At 48.9% G+C, this 23,563-nt stretch overlaps 1 protein-coding gene across 1 annotated transcript; it reads right to left on the bottom strand.

Annotated features, from left to right (window-relative positions):
• Positions 1-9: 9 nt before the first annotated feature.
• LOC142929265 (uncharacterized) lies at positions 10-23,136 on the bottom strand (the record flags this gene model as incomplete). Its single annotated transcript, XM_076070172.1, has 2 exons — positions 22,856-23,136; positions 10-5,048 (listed from the first exon to the last, which is right to left on the bottom strand). Coding segments are annotated over exons 1-2 (5,100 nt in total), but the record flags the coding sequence as incomplete, so codon positions are not given.
• Between the last annotated feature and the right edge of the window lie 427 nt (positions 23,137-23,563).

Genomic DNA, 23,563 nt, shown 5'->3' with positions numbered 1-23,563 from the left:
TGTAGTAGATGTTTCTGTTGTTGAGGTCCCAGTTGTTGGATTTGTCGTTGAAGTTGACTTCACTCCTGGGGTAGAGGACTGTGTTGTAGTAGATGTTTCTGTTGCTGAGGTCTCAGTTGTTGGGTTTATCGTTGAAGTTGGTGACGTGTCTGTGGTAGGGGACTGTGTTGGAATATATGTTTCTGTTGTTGATTTCCCAGATGTTGGATTTGTCGTTGAAGTTGACTTCACTACTGGGGTAGAGGACTGTGTTGTAGTAGCTGTTTCTGTTGCTGAGGTCTCAGTTTTTGGGTTTATCGTTGAAGTTGGTGACGTGTCTGTGATAGGGGACTGTGTTGTAGTAGATGTTTCTGTTGTTGATGTCCCAGTTGTTGGATTTGCCGTTGAAGTTGACTTCACTACTGGGGTAGAGGACTGTGTTGAAGTAGATGTTTCTGTTGCTGAGGTCTCAGTTGTTGGGTTTATCGTTGAGGTTTGTGACCTGTCTGTGTTAGGGGACTGTGTTGTAGTAGATGTTTCTGTTGTTGAGGTCCCAGTTGTTGGATTTGTCGTTGAAGTTGATTTCACTACTGGGGTAGAGGACTGTGTTGTAGTAGATGTTTCTGTTGCTGAGGTCTCAGTTGTTGGGTTTATCGTTGAAGTTGGTGACGTGTCTGTGGTAGGGGACTGTGTTGTAGTAGATGTTTCTGTTGATTTCCCAGTTGTTGGATTTGTCGTTGAAGTTGACTTCACCACTGGGGTAGAGGACTGTGTTGTAGTAGATGTTTCTGTTGCTGAGGTCTCAGTTGTTGGGTTTATCGTTGAAGTTGGTGACGTGTCTGTGGTAGAGGACTGTGTTGTAGTAGATGTTTCTGTTGCTGAGGTCTCAGTTGTTGGGTTTATCGTTGAAGTTGGTGACGTGTCTGTGGTAGGGGACTGTGTTGTAGTAGATGTTTCTGTTGATGATGTCCCAGTTGTTGGATTTGCCGTTGAAGATGACTTCACTACTGGGGTAGAGGACTGTGTTGTAGTAGATGTTTCTGTTGCTGAGGTCTCAGTTGTTGGGTTTATCGTTGAGGTTTGTGACCTGTCTGTGGTAGGGGACTGTGTTGTAGTAGATGTTTCTGTTGTTGAGGTCCCAGTTGTTGGATTTGTCGTTGAAGTTGATTTCACTACTGGGGTAGTGGACTGTGTTGTAGTAGATGTTTCTGTTGCTGAGGTTTCAGTTGTTGGGTTTATCGTTGAAGTTAGTGACGTGTCTGTGGTAGGGGACTGTGTTGTAGTAGATGTTTCTGTTGTTGAGGTCCCAGTTGTTGGATTTGTCGTTGAAGTTGATTTCACTTCTGGGCTAGAGGACTGTGTTGTAGTAGATGTTTCTGTTGCTGACGTCCCAGTTGTTGGATTTGTTGTTGAAGTTGATGGTACTACTGGGGTAGAGGACTGTGTTTTAGTAGATGTTTCTGTTGCTGAGGTCTCAGTTGTTGGGTTTATCGTTGAAGTTGGTGACGTGTCTGTGGTAGGCGACTGTGTTGTAGTAGATGTTTCTGTTGTTGATGTCCCAGTTGTTGGATTTGTCCTTGAAGTCGACTTCACTACTGAGGTAGAGGACTGTGTTGTAGTAGATGTTTCTGTTGCTGAGGTCTCAGTTGTTGGGTTTATCATTGAAGTTGGTGACGTGTCTGTGGTAGGGTACTGCGTTGTAGTAGATGTTTCTGTTGCTGACGTCCCAGTTGTTGGATGTGTTGTTGAAGTTGATGGTACTACTGTGGAAGAGGACTGTGTTGTAGTAGATGTTTCTGTTGCTGAGGTCTCAGTTTTTGGGTTTATCGTTGAAGTTGGTGACGTGTCTGTGGTAGGGGACTGTGTTGCAGTCGATGTTTCTGTTGCTGAGGTCCCAGTTGTTGGATTTGTCGTTGAAGTTGATTTCACTACTGGGGTAGAGGACTGTGTTGTAGTAGATGTTTCTGTTGCTGAGGTCTCAGTTTGTGGGTTTATCGTTGAAGTTGGTGACGTGTCTGTGGTAGGGGACTGTGTTGCAGTCGATGTTTCTGTTGCTGAGGTCCCAGTTGTTGGATTTGTCGTTGAAGTTGATTTCACTACTGGGGTAGAGGACTGTGTTGTAGTAGATGTTTCTGTTGCTGAGGTATCAGTTGTTGGATTTGTCGTTGAAGTTGATTTCACTTCTGGGCTAGAGGACTGTGTTGTAGTAGATGTTTCTGTTGCTGACGTCCCAGTTGTTGGATTTGTTGTTGAAGTTGATGGTACTACTGGGGTAGAGGACTGTGTTTTAGTAGATGTTTCTGTTGCTGAGGTCTCAGTTGTTGGGTTTATCGTTGAAGTTGGTGACGTGTCTGTGGTAGGCGACTGTGTTGTAGTAGATGTTTCTGTTGTTGATGTCCCAGTTGTTGGATTTGTCCTTGAAGTCGACTTTACTACTGGGGTAGAGGACTGTGTTGTAGTAGATGTTTCTGTTGCTGAGGTCTCAGTTGTTGGGTTTATCATTGAAGTTGGTGACGTGTCTGTGGTAGGGTACTGCGTTGTAGTAGATGTTTCTGTTGCTGACGTCCCAGTTGTTGGATTTGTTGTTGAAGTTGATGGTACTCCTGTGGAAGAGGACTGTGTTGTAGTAGATGTTTCTGTTGCTGAGGTCTCAGTTTTTGGGTTTATCGTTGAAGTTGGTGACGTGTCTGTGGTAGGGGACTGTGTTGCAGTCGATGTTTCTGTTGCTGAGGTCCCAGTTGTTGGATTTGTCGTTGAAGTTGATTTCACTACTGGGGTAGAGGACTGTGTTGTAGTAGATGTTTCTGTTGCTGAGGTCTCAGTTTGTGGGTTTATCGTTGAAGTTGGTGACGTGTCTGTGGTAGGGGACTGTGTTGCAGTCGATGTTTCTGTTGCTGAGGTCCCAGTTGTTGGATTTGTCGTTGAAGTTGATTTCACTACTGGGGTAGAGGACTGTGTTGTAGTAGATGTTTCTGTTGCTGAGGTATCAGTTGTTGGATTTGTCGTTGAAGTTGATTTCACTTCTGGGCTAGAGGACTGTGTTGTAGTAGATGTTTCTGTTGCTGACGTCCCAGTTGTTGGATTTGTTGTTGAAGTTGATGGTACTACTGGGGTAGAGGACTGTGTTTTAGTAGATGTTTCTGTTGCTGAGGTCTCAGTTGTTGGGTTTATCGTTGAAGTTGGTGACGTGTCTGTGGTAGGCGACTGTGTTGTAGTAGATGTTTCTGTTGTTGATGTCCCAGTTGTTGGATTTGTCCTTGAAGTCGACTTCACTACTGGGGTAGAGGACTGTGTTGTAGTAGATGTTTCTGTTGCTGAGGTCTCAGTTGTTGGGTTTATCATTGAAGTTGGTGACGTGTCTGTGGTAGGGTACTGCGTTGTAGTAGATGTTTCTGTTGCTGACGTCCCAGTTGTTGGATTTGTTGTTGAAGTTGATGGTACTACTGTGGAAGAGGACTGTGTTGTAGTAGATGTTTCTGTTGCTGAGGTCTCAGTTTTTGGGTTTATCGTTGAAGTTGGTGACGTGTCTGTGGTAGGGGACTGTGTTGCAGTCGATGTTTCTGTTGCTGAGTTCCCAGTTGTTGGATTTGTCGTTGAAGTTGATTTCACTACTGGGGTAGAGGACTGTGTTGTAGTAGATGTTTCTGTTGCTGAGGTCTCAGTTTTTGGGTTTATCGTTGAAGTTGGTGACGTGTCTGTGGTAGGGGACTGTGTTGCAGTCGATGTTTCTGTTGCTGAGGTCCCAGTTGTTGGATTTGTCGTTGAAGTTGATTTCACTACTGGGGTAGAGGACTGTGTTGTAGTAGATGTTTCTGTTGCTGAGGTATCAGTTGTTGGATTTGTCGTTGAAGTTGATTTCACTTCTGGGCTAGAGGACTGTGTTGTAGTAGATGTTTCTGTTGCTGACGTCCCAGTTGTTGGATTTGTTGTTGAAGTTGATGGTACTACTGGGGTAGAGGACTGTGTTTTAGTAGATGTTTCTGTTGCTGAGGTCTCAGTTGTTGGGTTTATCGTTGAAGTTGGTGACGTGTCTGTGGTAGGCGACTGTGTTGTAGTAGATGTTTCTGTTGTTGATGTCCCAGTTGTTGGATTTGTCCTTGAAGTCGACTTCACTACTGGGGTAGAGGACTGTGTTGTAGTAGATGTTTCTGTTGCTGAGGTCTCAGTTGTTGGGTTTATCATTGAAGTTGGTGACGTGTCTGTGGTAGGGTACTGCGTTGTAGTAGATGTTTCTGTTGCTGAGGTCCCAGTTGTTGGATTTGTCGTTGAAGTTGATTTCACTACTGGGGTAGAGGACTGTGTTGTAGTAGATGTTTCTGTTGCTGAGGTCTCAGTTTGTGGGTTTATCGTTGAAGTTGGTGACGTGTCTGTTGTAGGGGACTGTGTTGCAGTCGATGTTTCTGTTGCTGAGGTCCCAGTTGTTGGATTTGTCGTTGAAGTTGATTTCACTACTGGGGTAGAGGACTGTGTTGTAGTAGATGTTTCTGTTGCTGAGGTATCAGTTGTTGGATTTGTCGTTGAAGTTGATTTCACTTCTGGGCTAGAGGACTGTGTTGTAGTAGATGTTTCAGTTGCTGACGTCCCAGTTGTTGGATTTGTTGTTGAAGTTGATGGTACTACTGGGGTAGAGGACTGTGTTTTAGTAGATGTTTCTGTTGCTGAGGTCTCAGTTGTTGGGTTTATCGTTGAAGTTGGTGACGTGTCTGTGGTAGGCGACTGTGTTGTAGTAGATGTTTCTGTTGTTGATGTCCCAGTTGTTGGATTTGTCCTTGAAGTCGACTTCACTACTGGGGTAGAGGACTGTGTTGTAGTAGATGTTTCTGTTGCTGAGGTCTCAGTTGTTGGGTTTATCATTGAAGTTGGTGACGTGTCTGTGGTAGGGTACTGCGTTGTAGTAGATGTTTCTGTTGCTGACGTCCCAGTTGTTGGATTTGTTGTTGAAGTTGATGGTACTACTGTGGAAGAGGACTGTGTTGTAGTGGATGTTTCTGTTGATGAGATCCCAGTTGTTAGAGTTGTCGTTGATGTTGAAGGCACAACTGTGGTAGAGGACTGTGTTAATGACATTTCTGTGGTACACACAAACAGTTATTTGAAATAGACTCGTACACATTTGAAATAATTCCTGATAAAATAAGTTCCAGTTCAATTGGTGATAAGTAGATAGCTTCTCTCATCTCTTACCCTATTATCGACAATTCATGTTAACCACAGGAGCTGTCGGTTCCACACACACTCCTATTATTTGTAGGCTAATTTTATCGTGCAATTTTACTTAATCTATAGCGTAATAGCTTCCTATTCCTACACTTTGTTTCCAGGTGTGATGCTTCAATAAAGACATACACACTACGTGAGTTGAGGCAAAAGTTGAGAAAGGAGTAACGCCGTATTACATTCTTTTCACATTTATTAAAAGTGCATTGCAATTTGAGAAATGTAGGACTGCACCTGCTATGATGAAATGCTGCAATAGACAACATTAACACACACAAAGAAAGAACAATGATCTTACCTATGACAGTATTTTTTTGTCTATCTGTCTTTCTGTCTGTCTCTGTCTGCGCACGCCTATCCTCGCAAAGATTTTTACTGTCAAACTATTGGGTTTACGTTTCAGCAAAGTACACAGACACATCATACTTAGCCCCCGGACAAAAACGTGCTATTTGTTTTTGCCCTCGGTCAAATCTAAACGAATAAAATCACACTTTATAACAATTTATTATTACGCTGATCATGGTGCCCAAGCACGCATCTGCGCATGCACGTAAACGCTGACTCGCGGTTGCCCCTAGCAATGCACACGAGCTTGCTGAGCGGGGACCGGAGGGAGGTTCTCCTTCACGTAATAATGCTAAACAATCAAGCACTGTTAGTGCTGTACAAGCACATGCAGAGGTAAATCCTGAATAGTGTGATGTCCTCTTCTCCTCCCAACCCCGATATGTGCAGTTGCTACTGTAGAGTCAGTAGATACTACTATGGAGTCAGTCGATACTGATGAAGTGGCATAGAATAGAAGTGTAGTAGCATAGCGCTGGCTCCTGGCAGATGAAGGGGATCTGCGGCTTATGGCAGCCCTGACGTCAGCAGGCCAGGTTATACACAAGAGGGGGATCTAGGGAAAAAGTCACAGAAGGGGCACACCTAGAACCCACTGGTAGGTTCTAGAAAGGGAGCGTGGCTGGGGGCGGAGCCAGGCCACACTGACAGTATAAGAACGACCCCTGTAGGGGACCTCGGGGCTGTTGTATGGAGTGGGATCCCCGTCGTGCTGCTGAAGTCTTCGTCACCATTCTTCTCGTCGTCTTCACCATCCTTCTTGTCGTCGTCTCCGTCTTCACCATCTCAGGGCGTCACCAGTCAGGCAGCCTACCAACTGTCCTGACTGAGTAATGTCGCTGACAATAGACGGACTAATTATAAAAGTGTTAACCTCAATGGTGCTTTTTAATAAAGTAGTGCCTACAACTTTTATCGTCTCCGAGTTAGTCACTACACTACATTAGAGTCAGTAGATACTACTATAGTAAGTAGATGCTACTATAGAGTCAGTAGATACTACTATAGAGTGAGTAGATACTACTATAGAATCAGTATATACTACCTTAGTCAGTAGACACGACTGTAGAGTCAGTTACTACTGTCAAGTCGGTAGGTACTACTGTAGAGTCGGTAGATACGACTGTACAATCCATAAATACTACTGTAGAGTAAGTAGTTATGACTGTAGAGTCATTTGATACTACCGTAGAGTCTGGTTACTACTGTAGAGCCGGTAGTTACTACTGTAGAGTCGGTAGATACTACTGTAGAGTCCGCAGATACTACTATAGAGTTAGTAGATACTACTACTGTCAGTAGATACTACTACTGTCAGTAGATACTACTACAGTTAGCAGATACTACTGTAGAGTCAGTAGATACGACTACTGTCAGTAGATACGACTACAATCAGTAGATACTACAATACATTCAGCAGATACTAATATGGAGTCAGTAGGTACTACTGTACTGAGTAGATGCAACTACAGTCAGTATATACTGGTGCAGAGTCAGTAGATATGACTATCGATTGGATGAGCTAAGGGCACGTGACCGGAAGCGGTGCCCGATTGGACGAGTTAAGGACACGTGGCCAAAAGCGGTGCCTCGATTGGACGAGCTAAGGACACGTGACCAGAAGCGGGGTCGCCGGCCTTGAAAAAGCAAGGGGCCAGGGCCAAGAAATAAAAGGGGAGCGCCGAGGGGATTCGGGCTCGTTTCGGAGATCAAGCCAGCTAACACACATGCACATAGTGAGCAGCCTAGGACAAGTTAGCCACACTTAGCAACATAACCCGGTGTACAGTGAATTGTTTAATAAATGTGTTGCCTCCTACAATGGTGTGTGCGCCTCAGTCGACATACACTACACTGGCATCAGAAGTGTCTTCGGACAACGACGAAGAGGGCGAGTTGATCCCGCAAGTGGCCCCGGATGCTGAAGCCCTGGTGATGGAGGGCGGCGGAGTGTGGATGCAGGCACAGCAGCCGCCGTCAAGGAATGAATGCCATGGCAGGAAGAAACGTTTCAACGACCTTGTCTTCGCCGTCGCTTCTCTCACAGCTCCCCTGCTGGAGGAGGACGACGACGACAATGAGACGCTGACGCTGCGGCCCTCTGTGCCTGTTTCCCATGCGCAGAAAGCGGTTGTGGCACGGGACATGCGGGAGCCCGCCAACCCTCCCGACGGTCTGTGCTGCATTCACCATCGCCCTGCAAGCGGGAGACTACTACGGGACGCCGACGCCGTGCCCACGGACTTCGGCGGGAGCTGTTTCCCGCACGCGGGAAACCACAGGAGCGCGTCAGAGCCCGCTAAAATTTTAAAAGCGCAGGAAGGTGCTTCCGCCAACGCCGTCCTCCTGCTGACGCCATTGCCTCCGGACTAAAGAAACGGCAGCGGGCGGCGACAAGGTGACATTCCAACGCCGCTTCGTCGCTGCCTACAGCCTCGCGGAATGGACGGAAGAAGAGGCGCTGCGAGCACTACTGACGGCGTTCAATGATGATGCGTTGGCGGCCCTCGACGCCATTCCCGACGAATGGAAGACGATGCTACCGCAAGCGCAAATGGGGGTGATTTTTGCTCCAGCCTCCGCCAAGCGCCACAAGTTCTCCACGCGGAAAAGTGGGGAAGCAGAGACGCCCCTCGCTTATCACGGCGCTCTCTTGGTGTCCGCCAGGGCGGCCTTCCCCGGTATTGACCAGGTGGGGAGAGATTCCCTGGTTCTGGAAAAGCTGCTGTCATGGGCCGAGGACCTCCAGGTCATTATACCGGCAATGACATCACCTCGCTGAAGGTCGCCCGCTGTCTGGAGGCTCACCTACATATCCGGCGACGAGGCGGGGTGGTTGTGGATATGGCACCCCTGGCGCAGGAGGGAGCAACTACCGGTGGACCGCATCTACGTATGGGGTTTCGAGTCCTGCAGTGCCGTGGAGGAATCCCAGGCAGGACCGTCGGGGCGGGCGAGACGGGCCGGTGAGGTTTTCCCCTCGTCAGAGGGACGGGCCCGTCGTCTGTTTCAAGTGCGGCCTGCCCGGGCACATCTCCGTGGTGTGCCGTGCGCGATAAGGAGGATCCTCATTTTCGACACCAGCCATCGATTGTCGCTCCTTCTCTTCACCAGGCCCTAAGACGAGTCGCATTACATGACACAGCCCCCTCACTCACCTCACTCATCGGGTTAGGGGTCATGGGTTGCGGACTTGCAGCAGGGGGCGTCACGTTATGTATTTCGGCTTTCGGATCCGGAGTCGCGGGATTACGTCGGGGTGAATCGCGTCCCGATCAAGGGTTGGTGGGCGAGGGGTGGCCCAAACGCCCCGCGCAGTTAACGGCCCTGGGTCACCGTATTGTGGCGGCGGCGGGTTCATCCGCGGTCATAGGGACGGTCGAAGGCATTGACGTACGCATCCTTATTGACACCGGTGCGCTGGCGACCATCATCTCGGACACGGTTTTCGAAAGCTTGCCGCCAAACTGCGGCTCCGTTTTACCCGTCGCATTTCCTTGTTTCACCGCAAACGGCCAGTCCCTAGGAATTGTCGGTCAGATTTCGGCCACAATTGGCATTGGCAACATTCAGTTGTCGTGTCAAGTACTCAATTACAAATTTTTAGCTGTACCCTGTCTGATTCGGACCGATTTCCAAGGTAGAATGCCGCTCAAAATCCTGGTAGATCAGGGCTGCATTGAGTTGCCATCGGGCCGCCGCATGGCTTTCTTGTCATCACTAACGTTTCCCACAGCGAACGTTTCAGTCCCTGCCATGGCGAACCAAATGGTTAAAATTCCCCCCGGGTGCACAGATGCTGATCCCCTTGTCGTTTAAAAAGCACCTCGATCGCAAAATGGCTCCACACGGGTTTGTTGATGGTTCCCTCCACCAGGGCGGTTCACGCACAAAATTTGTTTTTTGCACAGACTTTGGTTGCAAGTGATGGACAACCGTTTATTCAGGTCCTGAATGTCGGTCCGGACGTGTCAGAGATTCAGAAGGGCGCTGTCTTAGCTCACGCGCCATCACATTGACACGGGAGATTTTGGCCCTATTTGTCAAAACCCTTACCGCCTGAGTCCCGCGGAGAAGGACCATGTGCGCCGCATGATGGATGAAATGCTGGCCGTAGACATTATTGCTCCCTCTAACAGACCATGGGGTGCGCCCATCGTTCTTTGAAAGAATCAGGATGGTAGTTTGAGGTTCTGCGTGGACTTCCGCAGACTCAACAAAGTCTCCGTGGTGGATTGTTACCCGCTCCCGCGGATGGACGACTCGCTAAACGCGTTGTCAGGGGCGCGGTTTTTCTCTACGATTGATTTGCTGTCGGGATTTTGGCAGTTGCCCTTAGATGACAGCTCTAGGCCAAAAACTGCATTTTGCACGCCCCAGGGCCTTTTCGAGTTCAACCGGCTCCCGATGGGATTGCACTCAGCCCCGGCCACATTCCAACGGCTGATGGAGTTAGTGCAAACGGGCCTACAATGGAATGCGTGTTTGATTTATCTCGATGATGTCATTATGTTTGGACGCACGTTCGAGAAGCACCTGCAGAGGTTGCGGGCTGTTTTCTTCAAAATGCGGGCTGCTAACTTGAAGTTTAAGCCGCAGAAGTGCCATCTGCTGCAGAGATCAGTCAAATATCTAGGCCATATCGTCGGCGAATACGGCATTTATACGGACCCTGACAAAATTGTGTGCGTGCGCACGTGGCCAACCCCCAAGTCGGTGGGTGAGGTACGTAGTTTTGTCAGGTTCGCCTCTTATTATCGACGCTTCGTCCCCGGGTTCGCAACGATCGCAAAGCCGCTCCATGTCCTCAAGGCTAAGGGCCAGAAATTTCGGTGGGGGGCGGAGGAAGAGGTTGTGTTTGCCACGTTGCACGACAGCCTGATCAACGCGTCTCCCCTTCGGTACCCCGATTTTTCTTTGCCTTTCATCCATGATACTGACGCTAGCAATACTGCTATTGGCGCCGTTTTGTCACAGGTAGTGGATTTAGTAGAGCGCGTGGTCGCATACGGCAGTAGAGGGCTTTCTACAGCCAAGCAACGCTATTGCATTACACGCCGTGAGTTGCTGGCGATTGTTTATTTCGTTCAGCAGTGCCGGCCATACCTCTATGGGTGGAAATTCTAGGTGCGATCAGACCACGCGGCCTTGCAGTACGTGCTGCGTGTTGAGCAGCCGTCCAGCCAGTTGTCCCGTTGGCTCGAGGTCTTTCAGGACTATGCATTCGAGGTCTCGTATAGAAAGGGCGTTCGCCACTTGAATGCTGACGCGATTTGGCTCCGCCCCATGCAGCTGACGCATGTTACCACACGCTCGGTCTTTTCAATTCCGAGTGGGGCGACTCCAGGCCGAGGATACCTCATTGTTAGCCACCAGACGCCGGGTTCACGACTTCGCAGAGGGCGACAGCCGATGACCGTTAGCCACGGTCATTATGAGAGGGGGGCGTCATGCACTGGGATGCAGAATTACTAAAGTATAACATCGTGGTTCCTAAAATCCTGCGGGGTAGGTTGATTTGGGAAATGCACAGACGTCTTATGCATTTAGGGGTCGCGATAACCCTGTCCACCCTCCGCCTGCACTTATTCTGGCCCGGCATGGCAGCGGACGTCCAAAATGTACTTAAGAGGGTGCACCGCATGTGCCCGCCGAAAACATCCACTGAAATTGGCATGCCCCCCTCTCCAATCCATTAGTGTATCACGGATGAATGAGCTCGTCGCACTCGATATGCTGGATCCAAATGGGCAGTTGGGGATAGGGCATGGCTTCATCGCCCCCAGGTTCCCATAGCGACGTCCCCTAAGCTCTACAAACCATGGCGAGGGCCTGTGGAGATCGTAGAGGTAAAAAGCCTGCAGAGCGTCCGCATACAATTCGGTCGAAGGCACGGCTGTGTGCAAACCCACTGGCTATCAACAAAGAGTTGTTCATGAAGCCATCCATATATACAGACATTTCAGCACTGTCCGTTGCTCACCAGTTTTTTTACCCCCCCCCATCACATTAACATAACCTTATCTGCCCTACATGTGGCAGCCTACTGTTTTTAATCCCTAACATTAACATGAGCTCCTCCGCCCATGCTGCCCCAGGGCCCTTGTGCCCCACCCACTCCATTCTGATACTTGGGCTATGCCCATTATAAACCTTTATAAACAGTTTGCCTTTAGAGGCTAAACCCTCTTTCTTCTCCACCTGATGACGACCGCTTGTGTTGCAATCGAAACGTCATAGTTTTTTGTTATTTTCTCTTAACTTATCTTTCTGAAAGACCCGAATAATACCAGTACATACTGCTATAGAGTTAGTATAGCTACTACTATAGCCAATTTCATACTGCTATAGAGTTGGTATAGCTACTACTAAAGCCAGTACATACTACTATAGTGATAGTAGCTACTAACTAAAACCAGTACATACTACTGTAGTGATCGGAGTGACTACTACAGCCAGTACATACTACTGTAGTGATAGTAGCGACTACTACAGCCAGTAAATACTACTGTAATGATAGTAGTTACTACTACAGCCAGTAAATGCTACTGTAGTGATAGTAGATACTACTATCGAGTCAGTAGATACTACTATAGAGATAGTAGCTATTGCTATAGTGAGTGTATACTACTATAGAGTCAATACATACGACTATAGATTCAGTAGGTACTACTATAGTCAGATACTACTGTAGAGTCAGTATTTACTCCTATAGAGTAGGCAGATACTAATGTAGTGACATCGCGGGATGTTACTGTGTAATGCCGGCCCTAGAGAGGCACGGCGTGTGGTGTATTGACATCACGGACACCACTAGGACGTAGGTGCAGTACTGGTACTAGAGGAGCTCGGTGAACGCTGATCGAAAGCGCTGGATGGAACCACGCTTGGCGTGCAGTGCTGGCCCCTACAGGATAGGGTGTGGGGGTGCCGGCCAAGGAAATGGGTTACTAAGGGCCGTGGCACTCTGGTTGACCCCAGAGGACACGTGACCGGTTAAGTCTCCATAGGGGCCCCAAGTGGGGGCTAGCGGTGATCACGTGTCAGGGTCGAGATCCTGCTCGAGGATTCTCGAAGGTGGTCGTGGACAAGGGCCGAGCCAGCCACGCTGCAGAGGATATAAGCCGGGTCCCCCAGAGGGACCGGCGCTGTTGTTCATCCTGAAGAAACCTTCGTCTGTTCTACATTCTACAGAGTCTCCAACATGTGGACCTGGACCCAAGCTGTGGTCCGGTCCGTTGTAGCTAGTTATGTTGTAATTAGCAAAGTTAGCCTGGTGGTCACCACCATAGGTTGTTATTTGGTTAAGGGGTAGTTACCCTGTGTGTTGGTGTTAATAAATGCGTAGCCTTTAAGAGTACGTCTGAGACTCAGTTGAACTCACTACAATAATATAGAGTCAGTAGATACTAATACAGTCAGTAGATACCACTACAGTTAGTAAATACTGCTACAGTCAGGAGATACTACTATACAGTCCGTAGATACTACTACGATCAGTAGATACTACTATAGAGTCAGTAGATACTTCTGTATAATAAGTAGAAACTACTACTGTCAGTAGATAATACTTACTATGGTCAGTAAATACTACTATAGTCAATAGATACTACTGTGGAGTTAGTAGTTACTACTGTAGTGATTTGCAGTGTTACTACTGGGTACACACACACACGCACACGTTTGACGTCACTATGCGGGGGAGCATCACTACCACACGGGTCTACACACACACACATGACCATCCCGTCTGGAGGCGGGAATGACATCAGGGCCGGTTCAGGGATCGGAAGACCGTGGGTGAGGCCATGGGGGTTGTGTAAGGCCGTGGCACTCTGAGCGAACCCAGCTGGACACGTGACCGAACCAAGGTGGGGGCCAAGGAGCTTCGAGAGGGTTTTCGAAGGAAGGCGTGACTGGAGTGTGGCCTGAACATGCCGAGGCCCATATAAGCAGCCTCCTTACCGGGTTCGGGGCTGCTCGTGTCAAGAAGGAAGATGCATCGTGAAGACGCCTCCTAAGAAGAGTCAAGCCTCCAGTCAGCGGACCCGCCAGTCGCCCACCTGGCTGAGTCATGCTAGTGTATCCCAGAGTCCGTGTTAGCGAGTGATGGTGTGTATTAGAGCAGGTCGGTGGTTACCACCCTATGTTAAGTGGAACGTGTTGGTGTTAATAAATAGTGTTGCCTCCCAAGAAGTTGTGTGCGCCTATCTGAGCCCATTACATTTGGTGCCAGAAGTGGCAACCGTTAAGGTTAGACTTACCTTGTGGCGCTATGACCACACTCTGAAGAGGAAGAGGACGATGGAGCTCTCGTCTCGCCGACAGCCCCAGGGATGGCAGCCCCGGAAGGCCCCGCTGACGCGACACCGGCGGTGGAGCAGCGCAGTGCGGTCCGACCGGCAGACCCGTCTTCGGCTGACGATCGCCAGACGACGAGCACCCGCATCGGTGAGTTGCTGGGCGCCATGGCTGCGGTCCAACCATGCGAAATTCCTGCCACTCCGCCGGACCACGCGGCAGCCATTTCAGTGGGAAAGTGCGGCGTGGTGGCCGCCTTTTCCCCTCACCTGCCAACTGCGTAGCGGGACGTCCCTGCGCTGCAACGCCGACTCCCCTTCGTCCGGGAATTTACAGCGGCTGGCGGGGATTGGGAGGCGTTTAAACGCCGGTTCTCCGCAAGCTGCACCTTGGCGGGATGGACGGATGAAGAAGCATTCAAGGCACTCCCCACAACGCTAGATGACGACACGTTGGGGGCGTTTTACGCCATTTCACCTGCACGGCGCTCTACGCTGGCGTTGACCTTCAAGGAGATGGCCACCATTTACGATACGCCGTCCACCATCCGCAACAGATTTCATGAACGACAGCGGGGGGAAACCGAGTCGCCTTCAGAAGTGCCCTCTTGGTGCTGGCTCAGGTGGTATACCCGAATCTTGGGCCGACGGGCGTTGACTCCCTGGTGTTGGACCGGTTGTTGGGGCGGGCGAAAGAGCTGAACGTTGTCCGAGAACGACGACCTGACATCCCTCGTGATCGTGCGATGTATCCAGTCCCACCTCGGGTTTAAGAAACGCTCGGCCTCGTTGCCTGTGCTACACCAGCGGGTGAGACGTCCGAGGAGGACGAGTCCGCCCCTGTTTGCGACGCCGTGACCGGCGCCGGAGACCAGCGGCGAGCTACCGAGCGCCAAGGGAGGTGCAACCGGCCTCCGCGGGTTCCTCCTCGTCCGGGCTCCACTCGTGGCATCTGCTTCAACTGTGGGCGGCCGGGACACGTTGCTGTGGAGTGCCGGGCGCCGCGTCGAGGACGTCCTGGGCCGCCATATTCGTCTCCTCGCCCGCCTTCGACGTTCAAGGGTCCCCAGGCGAGTCGCGGTGCACCACACATTCGGCCCTCGTTAGTACCTCACCCATCTTTCGATCGTGGCGATTCGCGCACGGTCGTCGCTCCTTCACGTCGGGTTGCGCTGCACGGGGGTTCCGCCGCGTTGGGTGAGAATTGGGCCTTTGAGCGCGCTCAGTGGTCGAAGTTGGCCCGTCGAGTCGTGGCCGTGGCCGTCGGGTCGTCCACGGTCGTCGGTACTATTCTGGGCATTAATCTGCGGATCCTCGTTGACACCGGCACCTCCGCCACCATTATTTCGGAATTGATTTTTAATATTTTGCCAGCTCATTGCCGTCTGTTACGTCCCATCCCCGTTCCATATTTTGCGGCTAACGGGGGTTTGCCTGGGATTTTGGAACAAATTGTCGCAGAGGTTTCCATCGGCGGCATTTTGCTGCAGGGGCCCGTCTTGGTTTCTGATTCCCTGGCGGTACTGTGTCTGTTGGGGACAGACTTCCTCGGGAAGATACCCTTTTAAATCTTAACAAACCACAGGTGTCTGGAGTTGCCTTCAGGACGGCGGATAGCGTTCTTATCGTCGCCCGGTGACACGGCCAAGGGCTGTGCGTCAGGGCAGACGCTTGTGACGGACATGGTTACGGTTCCCCCAGGGGGCCAGATGCTCGTCCGGTACTCGCTCACGCGTCGGCCACGGTGGTACGGGCGGACTATGGGACTATGTGGCTGCTGTTCATTGGTCGAGCGGTGGCGTGCACACGCCGCCTTGCGATACTAAGTGGGCTAACGCCCTTTGCAATGAGAATCGGGACCATTCCCATGGCCAGAGGTCCGCGTTGCTGGTGGAATTCGGGGACGTGTTCAGTCACGGGAAATTTGATCTGGGTCGTAGCACCCTTTTGAGCCACCACATTGATACCGGCGACTCCCCTTCTATTCGACAAAACCCCTACTGACTGAGCCCGGCTGAGAAGGAACACGTACGGGTCGCTGTTGACGAAATGTTGGCGGCCGATGTTATATCCCCACCCACGAGTCCCTGGAATGCCCCGATAGTGCTTGTGAAAAAGCACGACGGGAGTCTGTGCTTTTGCGTCGATGACTCGTTGGATGACTTGTTGGACGCATTGGCAGGGGCCAAATTATTTTCTACGCTTGATCTCCTTTTGGGGTTCTGGCAGTAGCCTCTTGATGATTCCTCCAGGTCTAAGATGGCTTTTCGAACGCCGCAAGGCCTGTTCGAATTCAACAGATTTCCGATGGGCTTACACTCCGCCCCGGCACGACTCCAGTGGGACTCCTGCCTAATTTAGCTAGATGATGTAATTGTGTTCAGACGCACGTTTGAGGAGCACCTCGGGAGGTTGCACGCTGTTTTTCTCATGATGAGACAGGCTAATCTAAAATTCAAGCCCCAATCAGGCATCGTGGCTGATCCCGCTAAAACTGCGTGTGTGCGCACATGGCCCACCCCCATGTACGTGGGTAAGGTCCGCAGTTTTATCGGCTTCGCTTCGTATTATCGTCGTTTTGTGCCTGGGTTCGCCACCATTGCCAAGCCCCTCCACTTTCTCACGGCAAAGGGGCAAAAATGTTACTGGGGTGTGGAGGAGGAGGCCGCCTTTATTGAACTCCGGGATGGGTTGGTGCGCGCCCCTCTTCTGGGGTACCCTGATTTCTCCCTACCCTTCATCCTGGACACCGATGCCAGTAATACGCTTATTGGTGCGGTATTGTCGCAGGTGATTGGAGGCGTCGAGAGGGTGGTGGCATACCGGAGCAGGGTGCTCTCGCCGGCCGAGCAGCGTTATTGTGTAACGCGGAGGGAGCTGCTCGCCATTGTGTTTTTTGTGCAGCAGTACCGGCCCTATTTATATGGCAGGACTTTCGAGGTGCTCTCCGATAACGCCACCCTACAATACGCGTTGCATGTTGACCAGCCTTCGGGACAGTTGTTGCGCTGGTTGGAAATCCTCCAGGATTATTCCTTCTGGGTGTTGCATCGTAAAGAGACCTGGCACACTAACGCCGATGCGTTGTCGCAGCTTCCCTCCGGCGGCCATTGTGCCTGCTTGTTGGTTTCGCTCCGCTGTCGTTCTCCGGAGGCGCAGTCGCCTGCTCCCGTTGTTGCGGCAGAATTGACGTCCTCCCTCGAGACCCCCATCCCTTGTGATACTGTTTTGGAGTTGTCCCACTCCGAGTGGGGGCACCTCCAGAGTGAGGACACTTCCCTCCTGAAATTGCGCCGCCGTGTTGATGTGCTGCGTGATGCCGCAGGCCGTTGAGAGGTTGCTCCTGTCGTCCTCAAAGGGTGCTTGCTAATGTGTTGAGACGGCGGGCTGCAGCGTCATAACATTGTGGTGCCCACATGCCTCAGAGGCAGGTTGGTCGTCGCCGTTCATGAACAGCTGATGCATTTGGGACGGCACAAGACACTTGCCGCCCTGAAATTAGATTATTTTTGGCCCGGCATGGCGGCGGATGTCGCGAATATCATCAAGGGTTGTGTGCAGTGTGCACGCCGGAAGCCACCGCCTGTTAAATGCTGCCCACCCTTGCAATCTATTACAGTGTCCCGCATTAATGAGCTTGTGGCTCTTGATATATTGGGTCCTTTCCCCACTACGGCCAGGGGAAACAAATATTTGCTTGTGGGGGTCGAATATTTCCCGTGGTGGCCTGTTGCTTGGCCGCTCTCCAATCAGATGGCTGTCAGTATTGCCGAGGCATTCCTGCACGGGTACGTACTGGACAAGGGGGCCCCGGAGCGCCTCCTTACTGACCAAGGGAGGAATTTTTCGGCCAGCCTGCTGAAGGAGGTATGCAACCTTCTGGGCACCGAGAAGGTTCGCACCTCGCCCTAGCACCCCCAAACGGATGGAATGGTGGAAAGGCTTAATCGGATCCTGGTTCCAATGTTGAGCCACCAGGTTGACGAGTCACAAAAAGATTGGGACCTACGCGTCCCGGGGGTGCTTGTGGCCTACAGAATGGCCCCCCATGTTTCCACGGGCTACTCGCCCTTCTTTCTAATGTATGGCTGGGAACCTAGCCCCCCCATTGACATTCAGCTCAAGGTGAGCCCTTCTAAGGCCAAGGTGGCTATTCCCGATCCAATGCGATTCACCCTTCAGCGTGTCTCGGAGGCACGCGAGGCCTCCAGGGCACATTCGGCCGCTAAGCAGGGAGCCAACGAACGCTTGCGGGGCCGTCGGGTGTCGGGCAAACAGTGGATTCCTGGGGATAGGGCCTGGCTGCACTGCCCCAGGTGCCAATCGGGACGTCCCCAAAGTTATAAAAACCTTGGTGTGGGCCGGTCGAAGTTGTGAAAATATTGTTCGGTCGTCGTTCTTGGTTTGTTCACCCGTCACGGCTTAAACTATTCATTCCGCCCCGACGCGTTCATTCATCCCCAATCCCTGAGGGCCACGTGTCTGGTGCGTCTGGCGAGCTGGGGGACGCGCCCCTTTTGTGTTGCTCCCTCAGGGTGGCTCTGTGGTCCCGCCCGCAGGACTGGAACCTGTGATCCCCTCCACACCTTCGGGAGCTGCTCGTCCGGACGTCCCGCTCCAGGTAGTGCGGGGGTCGCCCCATGGACCTCCCCTAGCCCCGCTGCCCCCGCCGGAGGTGCCGCAGCCGCCCACCTGTGTTGACATTACCCCATCGGACTTGCTCCCGCACCACACGCTTCAAATAACACTTCCACGCATGCGTCATGTTCTGGGTTCTTTATTGTTGCGAGCGTGCGTCATCCTTGTTGTGTGTTCTGTTGTGTTGTACATATGTTCTTGCGTTATTTATTACCTGCGGTTATTTTTTCACGTTGTTGTTGGGGGCACACGGGGTTGTTTTGGTATTGTCACAGCCGAGTCGGCTGTAATTTTATGTGGGGGGGGGGGGTGATGTAGTGACTTGCCGTGTCACTACTGGGTACACACACACACGTACACGTACACGTGTGACGTCACTATGCGAGGGAGCGTCACTACCACACGGGTCTACACACACACACACATGAAGTCATCCCGTCTGGAAGCAGGAATGACGTCAGGGCTGGTGCAGGGATCGGGAGACCGTGGGTGAGGCCACAGGGGTTGTGTAAGGCCGTGGCACTCTGAGTGAACACGGCTGGATACGTGACCGGATCAAGGTGGGGGCCGGGGGCCCGGAGGGGCACCTTGGGGGGACACATGGACAGGCGAGGATCTTCGAGAGAGTTATCGAAGAAAGGCGTGGCCAGGGTGGAGCCCGGCCATGCCGAGGCCCCTATAAGTAGCCTCCCCACCGGGTTTGGGGCTGCTCGTGTCAAGAGAGAAGATGCATTGTGAAGACGCCTCCTAAGAAGAGTCAAGCCGCCAGTAGCCCACCTGGCTGGGTCACGCTAGTGTATCCGAGAGTCCGTGTTAGCGAGTGATGGTGTGTGTTAGAGCAGGTCGGTGGTTACCACCCTATGTTAAGTGGAACGTGTTGGTGATAATAAATAGTGTTGCCTCCCAAGAAGTTGTGTGCGCCTATCTGAGCCCATTACACTACTGTAGTCGGTAGCTACTACTATAGAGCCGGATGATACTACTATAGAGTCAGCAGATAATAGTACAGTCAGTAGATACCACTATAGTCATTATATACTGCTGCAGAGTTGGTAGATACGACTTTAGAGTCAGTAGATACTATAGAGTTATTTGTTACTACTTTAGTGAGTGGATACTACTATAGAGTCAATAGATATGAATATAGATTCAGTAGATACTACTATAGTCATTATATACTACTGTAGAGTCAGTATTTAATACTATAGAGTTGGTTGATATTACTATTGAGTCGGCAGATACTACTATAGAGTGAGCAGATACTACTATAGAGCCAGATACTACTATAGAGTCACTAGATACTACTCACTCATTTGTATGTAGGGTGTGTAGGTATATATACCTATGGGGGGTAAAAATATTTTTTGAGGGGGGGGGGCGGGGGGGGGAGCTCGACAATTTTCGGAAACCTTTTCGATCAACTATTTACCCACCACTCTCTGTGACTTTTTGTTTCAGGACTTCTTCAAGCCTCTTATAATTTTGTGGATGGACAAATGGACAAATGGAACACCAGGCTTTCACAATAGCGTAGTACTTGTGTATGTATATGTTATGTTTTTAAGAGAAGATTTGAAATATATTTTCCCCCGGGCAACACCGGGTACTTCCCGCTTGTAATCTATGAAGATTAGCGCCGACACAGTGTGCCACGGATTATGGGAGTAATTAGCTGTGCGATTCCATTAATCGGCCGGATGCATTTGCGGATAACAGGGAAAGCGTGGCATGTGAATAGTGGATATGTTGCTCAACGATAAACTTACATATTATACGGATCTGAGATTTCCTAAGACACGAATGGTGCAAATGGTACAAATTTAGATTTAATATTCACGAATTCTGTTTTCTACTCATCGACCAGAATATGTTGTTTAATCACCACGTGCAAAATATAGTCAGGTCCTGCGATTTCATATTAGTACTCTATGACACATTCGACCACTATTGAGTCGTGACATAGCCAGCACGGTGGCATGTAGCATAGTATCGACAAGGCTTGATTATTGCCGCTCGCTACTCTACGGGACGTCTGGCAATAGCATTACCAAACTTTAGCATGTACAAAACTCTTTGGCATGTGTCGTGATGGGTATGCAAGATCTGATCATGTCCGTTCAGTGCTGGTCGAGCTTCATTGGGCTTCCCATTGCCGAATGAATACATTATAAGGTCGCACTCATTACACACAAAGTGCCTGCCACAAATTAACCCCAATACCTTGTTCGTCTCAAGTGATCCTTGCAGCGGCTTTTGGCTAGTGATTGAACAAATACGGTCACTGGATCGCGCGCTTTTTGATGCACTTTGGCAGCAATCTGGAACACTCTGCCGTACAATATTAGGAAGCCACTGAAGCTATAAACTTTTAAATGTAGATTGAAAACTCATTTCTTCAGAACTGCTTTTTGTGCTTAGTTTGTTGTCCTGCCCCCTATACCTCCGATTAGCATGGTTGGCTATGTAAGGTGCGAAAGAAGTTCAACATACATACAAAAAAATAATTTTACTAAACAAATTACATTGGCACAGCTAGTTAATGGTGTTGCAAAAAAAATACCTCTGTAAAAAAATTACGTATGAATTTCACATTTCCCTGCAGCTCCGCGTTAGTGCCCGCTAATTTCTACAGATCGTGTTTTGTAGTCCCGCCGCAGTGTGCCGTGGATTACGGGAGCAGTCAGGAATTGTAACTGCTGATCATTGTAGGAATCTGTGGATTATTGGGATTTCGGATTTCTGCTGTATTTTATATATGGGTGATTACTGGGTTGTCATAAGCGCCTGAGGGGCTGTGCTGTATTGTCGTAATTCAGAGGTAGTATTCATATTAAACTAGGCTTTCTATTGCGCATTTTTCACAAGGGCTCAACGTGCTATACATAAAGATTAACCTATGGAGAGAGCCTGTGTAAAAACAGCTGAGCTTGAAGTCGCGATTTAAAAAGTGGAACATACTCAAATTCCCGAATGGACTGAGGAAGGGAATTACACAATCACGGAGCCTAGTGGAAAAAGCTCTGTCTCCCATAGAACAAAGTCTGGTCTTTGGAATAATGAGTAAAGCAGAAACATATTTAGTTGTACCGCACTTCAATACTCCCACGCCTCTGTGTCCCGCTTTCACCAACCCACACTGACCAGCATGAATCCGCATGGGATGGGCATGCCCTCATCCAGCAGTGGATTCATACATGTAATATTCAGTTTAATATGTAGGTTTTTGCGACCAATATTATCCATAATGGAATTTTTTTTTGGGTGCGATGGCGTAAATATAAATGTCGTTAAACCCGCCACCACTCGACATAGCCAATTAGTAAGGTTTGTCACGTAAACAAAACATGTAAATTCGTTACTAGTACAGCACATCGGTGTGTGGGAGAGTAAACCCCCAACAAGCACAATTCGAGTACGACGTTTTGTCGGTAATTAACTCTGGCTGTCGCCTAATGAAGGTGGGTGTAATTACCGGTTAAACGTTGTACTCGAATTGTACATGTTGTGGGTTTACTCTCCAACACACCGATGTGCTGTACTAGTAACGAATTGGTATTTTTGTTTAAGTGAAAAACCTTAATAAATGGCTGTCGGGTGGTGGCGGGTTTAACAACACGTTTGCATGTACACGATTTAACCAATAACAAAAAAGGCCTTCTATTATGGACATGTTTAATTATTCACTGCACATAACGTTTTTACTTTAGTAAAAAAAAAAATTCAAAAAGATGAAATATATATGCATGCTCCTCTACTTTACACATTTCAAGAAACAAGTCTGCAACAGGACCAGCTTAAAAAAATATTAATGATTTAAAATCCAAGAAATTATTTTTCATATCTATGCTACTAGCTGACTTGTACACTTGTCGAAATTATGGCTATGTGCTTATCTAATGAGCATTGAACACCACAGAGGATATTTAGTCAAAGTGTGGAGATTTTGAGTAAATGCTCACCAAAGGTATGCAGCTGACAATATGCCACGTTTTATTATTCTTGGCCGTAAAAGAGTCAACAATTGACAAAGCAAATGGAGTGTGTTATTATTGTAAATTCAAATAAGATTATTAATAGCTCATGAAACATTACAATACATATTTCATTTAGATAAACTTAATTACTCTTAAGTATATAATTGTATTTTGTAACTTGTCAATGATGATTAATGTCTCTATTTGAGGATATATTTAATGCATGCGTTTAACATTTTGCGTTGTAAAATCACTTGGCATTACGATTTACAGTTTAAACAAATTGCAATGTATCTATTTTAATTACATTCACATTTATTACAATTTTGGTTTTATATATTTTGGTCATCATACACAAATCATTCACAGTTTATATTGGATGGAAAAAAAAATCCTTACCTGCAAATGATAGCAAAACTATAAAAACAAAACATTTCAGCTTCATTGTCGATCTTGACATCTTTATCTAAAACTAATCATGAGAAAAGGGGTATAATTACCCTACTTACAGATGCTTTCTCTATTTTTTAGTGAAACTGCTAGTCTCGGGAGGAGGACTTATCTCATTGATGCTGCAGGATATTGAAACAGCAGCAACACCCAGCCCCGACTTATCTGCTTCACACATAAGCTATTCATGCTGACAACTTTTCCAAACTGGTTTTAGCATACACTAGTTGGTGCCGACCCGGAAGCATTTTTTTGCATGTTATGTCTTGACAGGGTCATTGCAAGGTTGCAACGTAAGATCTTCAGAAATACTGTACCTGATCAAAAATAAATGACAACTTGTTTAATTCCCAAACGAATATATATTCGTTAGTTGTAAAAAAAGTCATATTTGCAGCTCAAATATAAATGTTTGTAATTTTTTTAATCATTCGTCTTCAGTTTATTATCAAAATCATATTTAGCACGTCATGTATAACCCTGTGGATATTACCCCTGTATTTTAGAAATCCGTCTAAGCACCTGCACACGGTCCATCCTTTGGCTGCCGCTCTTCCACTATTGCTTACCATCCCGTCCATCATCTCTTCTCACGATATGTCATGCTCAAACTCAATAAAAAAAAAGTTTTTATTACTACAAAATACAACACGCCGA

The sequence above is a fragment of the Petromyzon marinus genome, chromosome 28 (genome assembly GCF_048934315.1).
Source record: "Petromyzon marinus isolate PM22_M1 ecotype Great Lakes invasive population chromosome 28, UKy_Petmar_22M1.pri1.0, whole genome shotgun sequence".
In the NCBI taxonomy this organism is placed as follows: Eukaryota; Metazoa; Chordata; class Hyperoartia; order Petromyzontiformes; family Petromyzontidae; genus Petromyzon; species Petromyzon marinus.
This window is presented reverse-complemented; position numbering and strand designations above follow the sequence as displayed.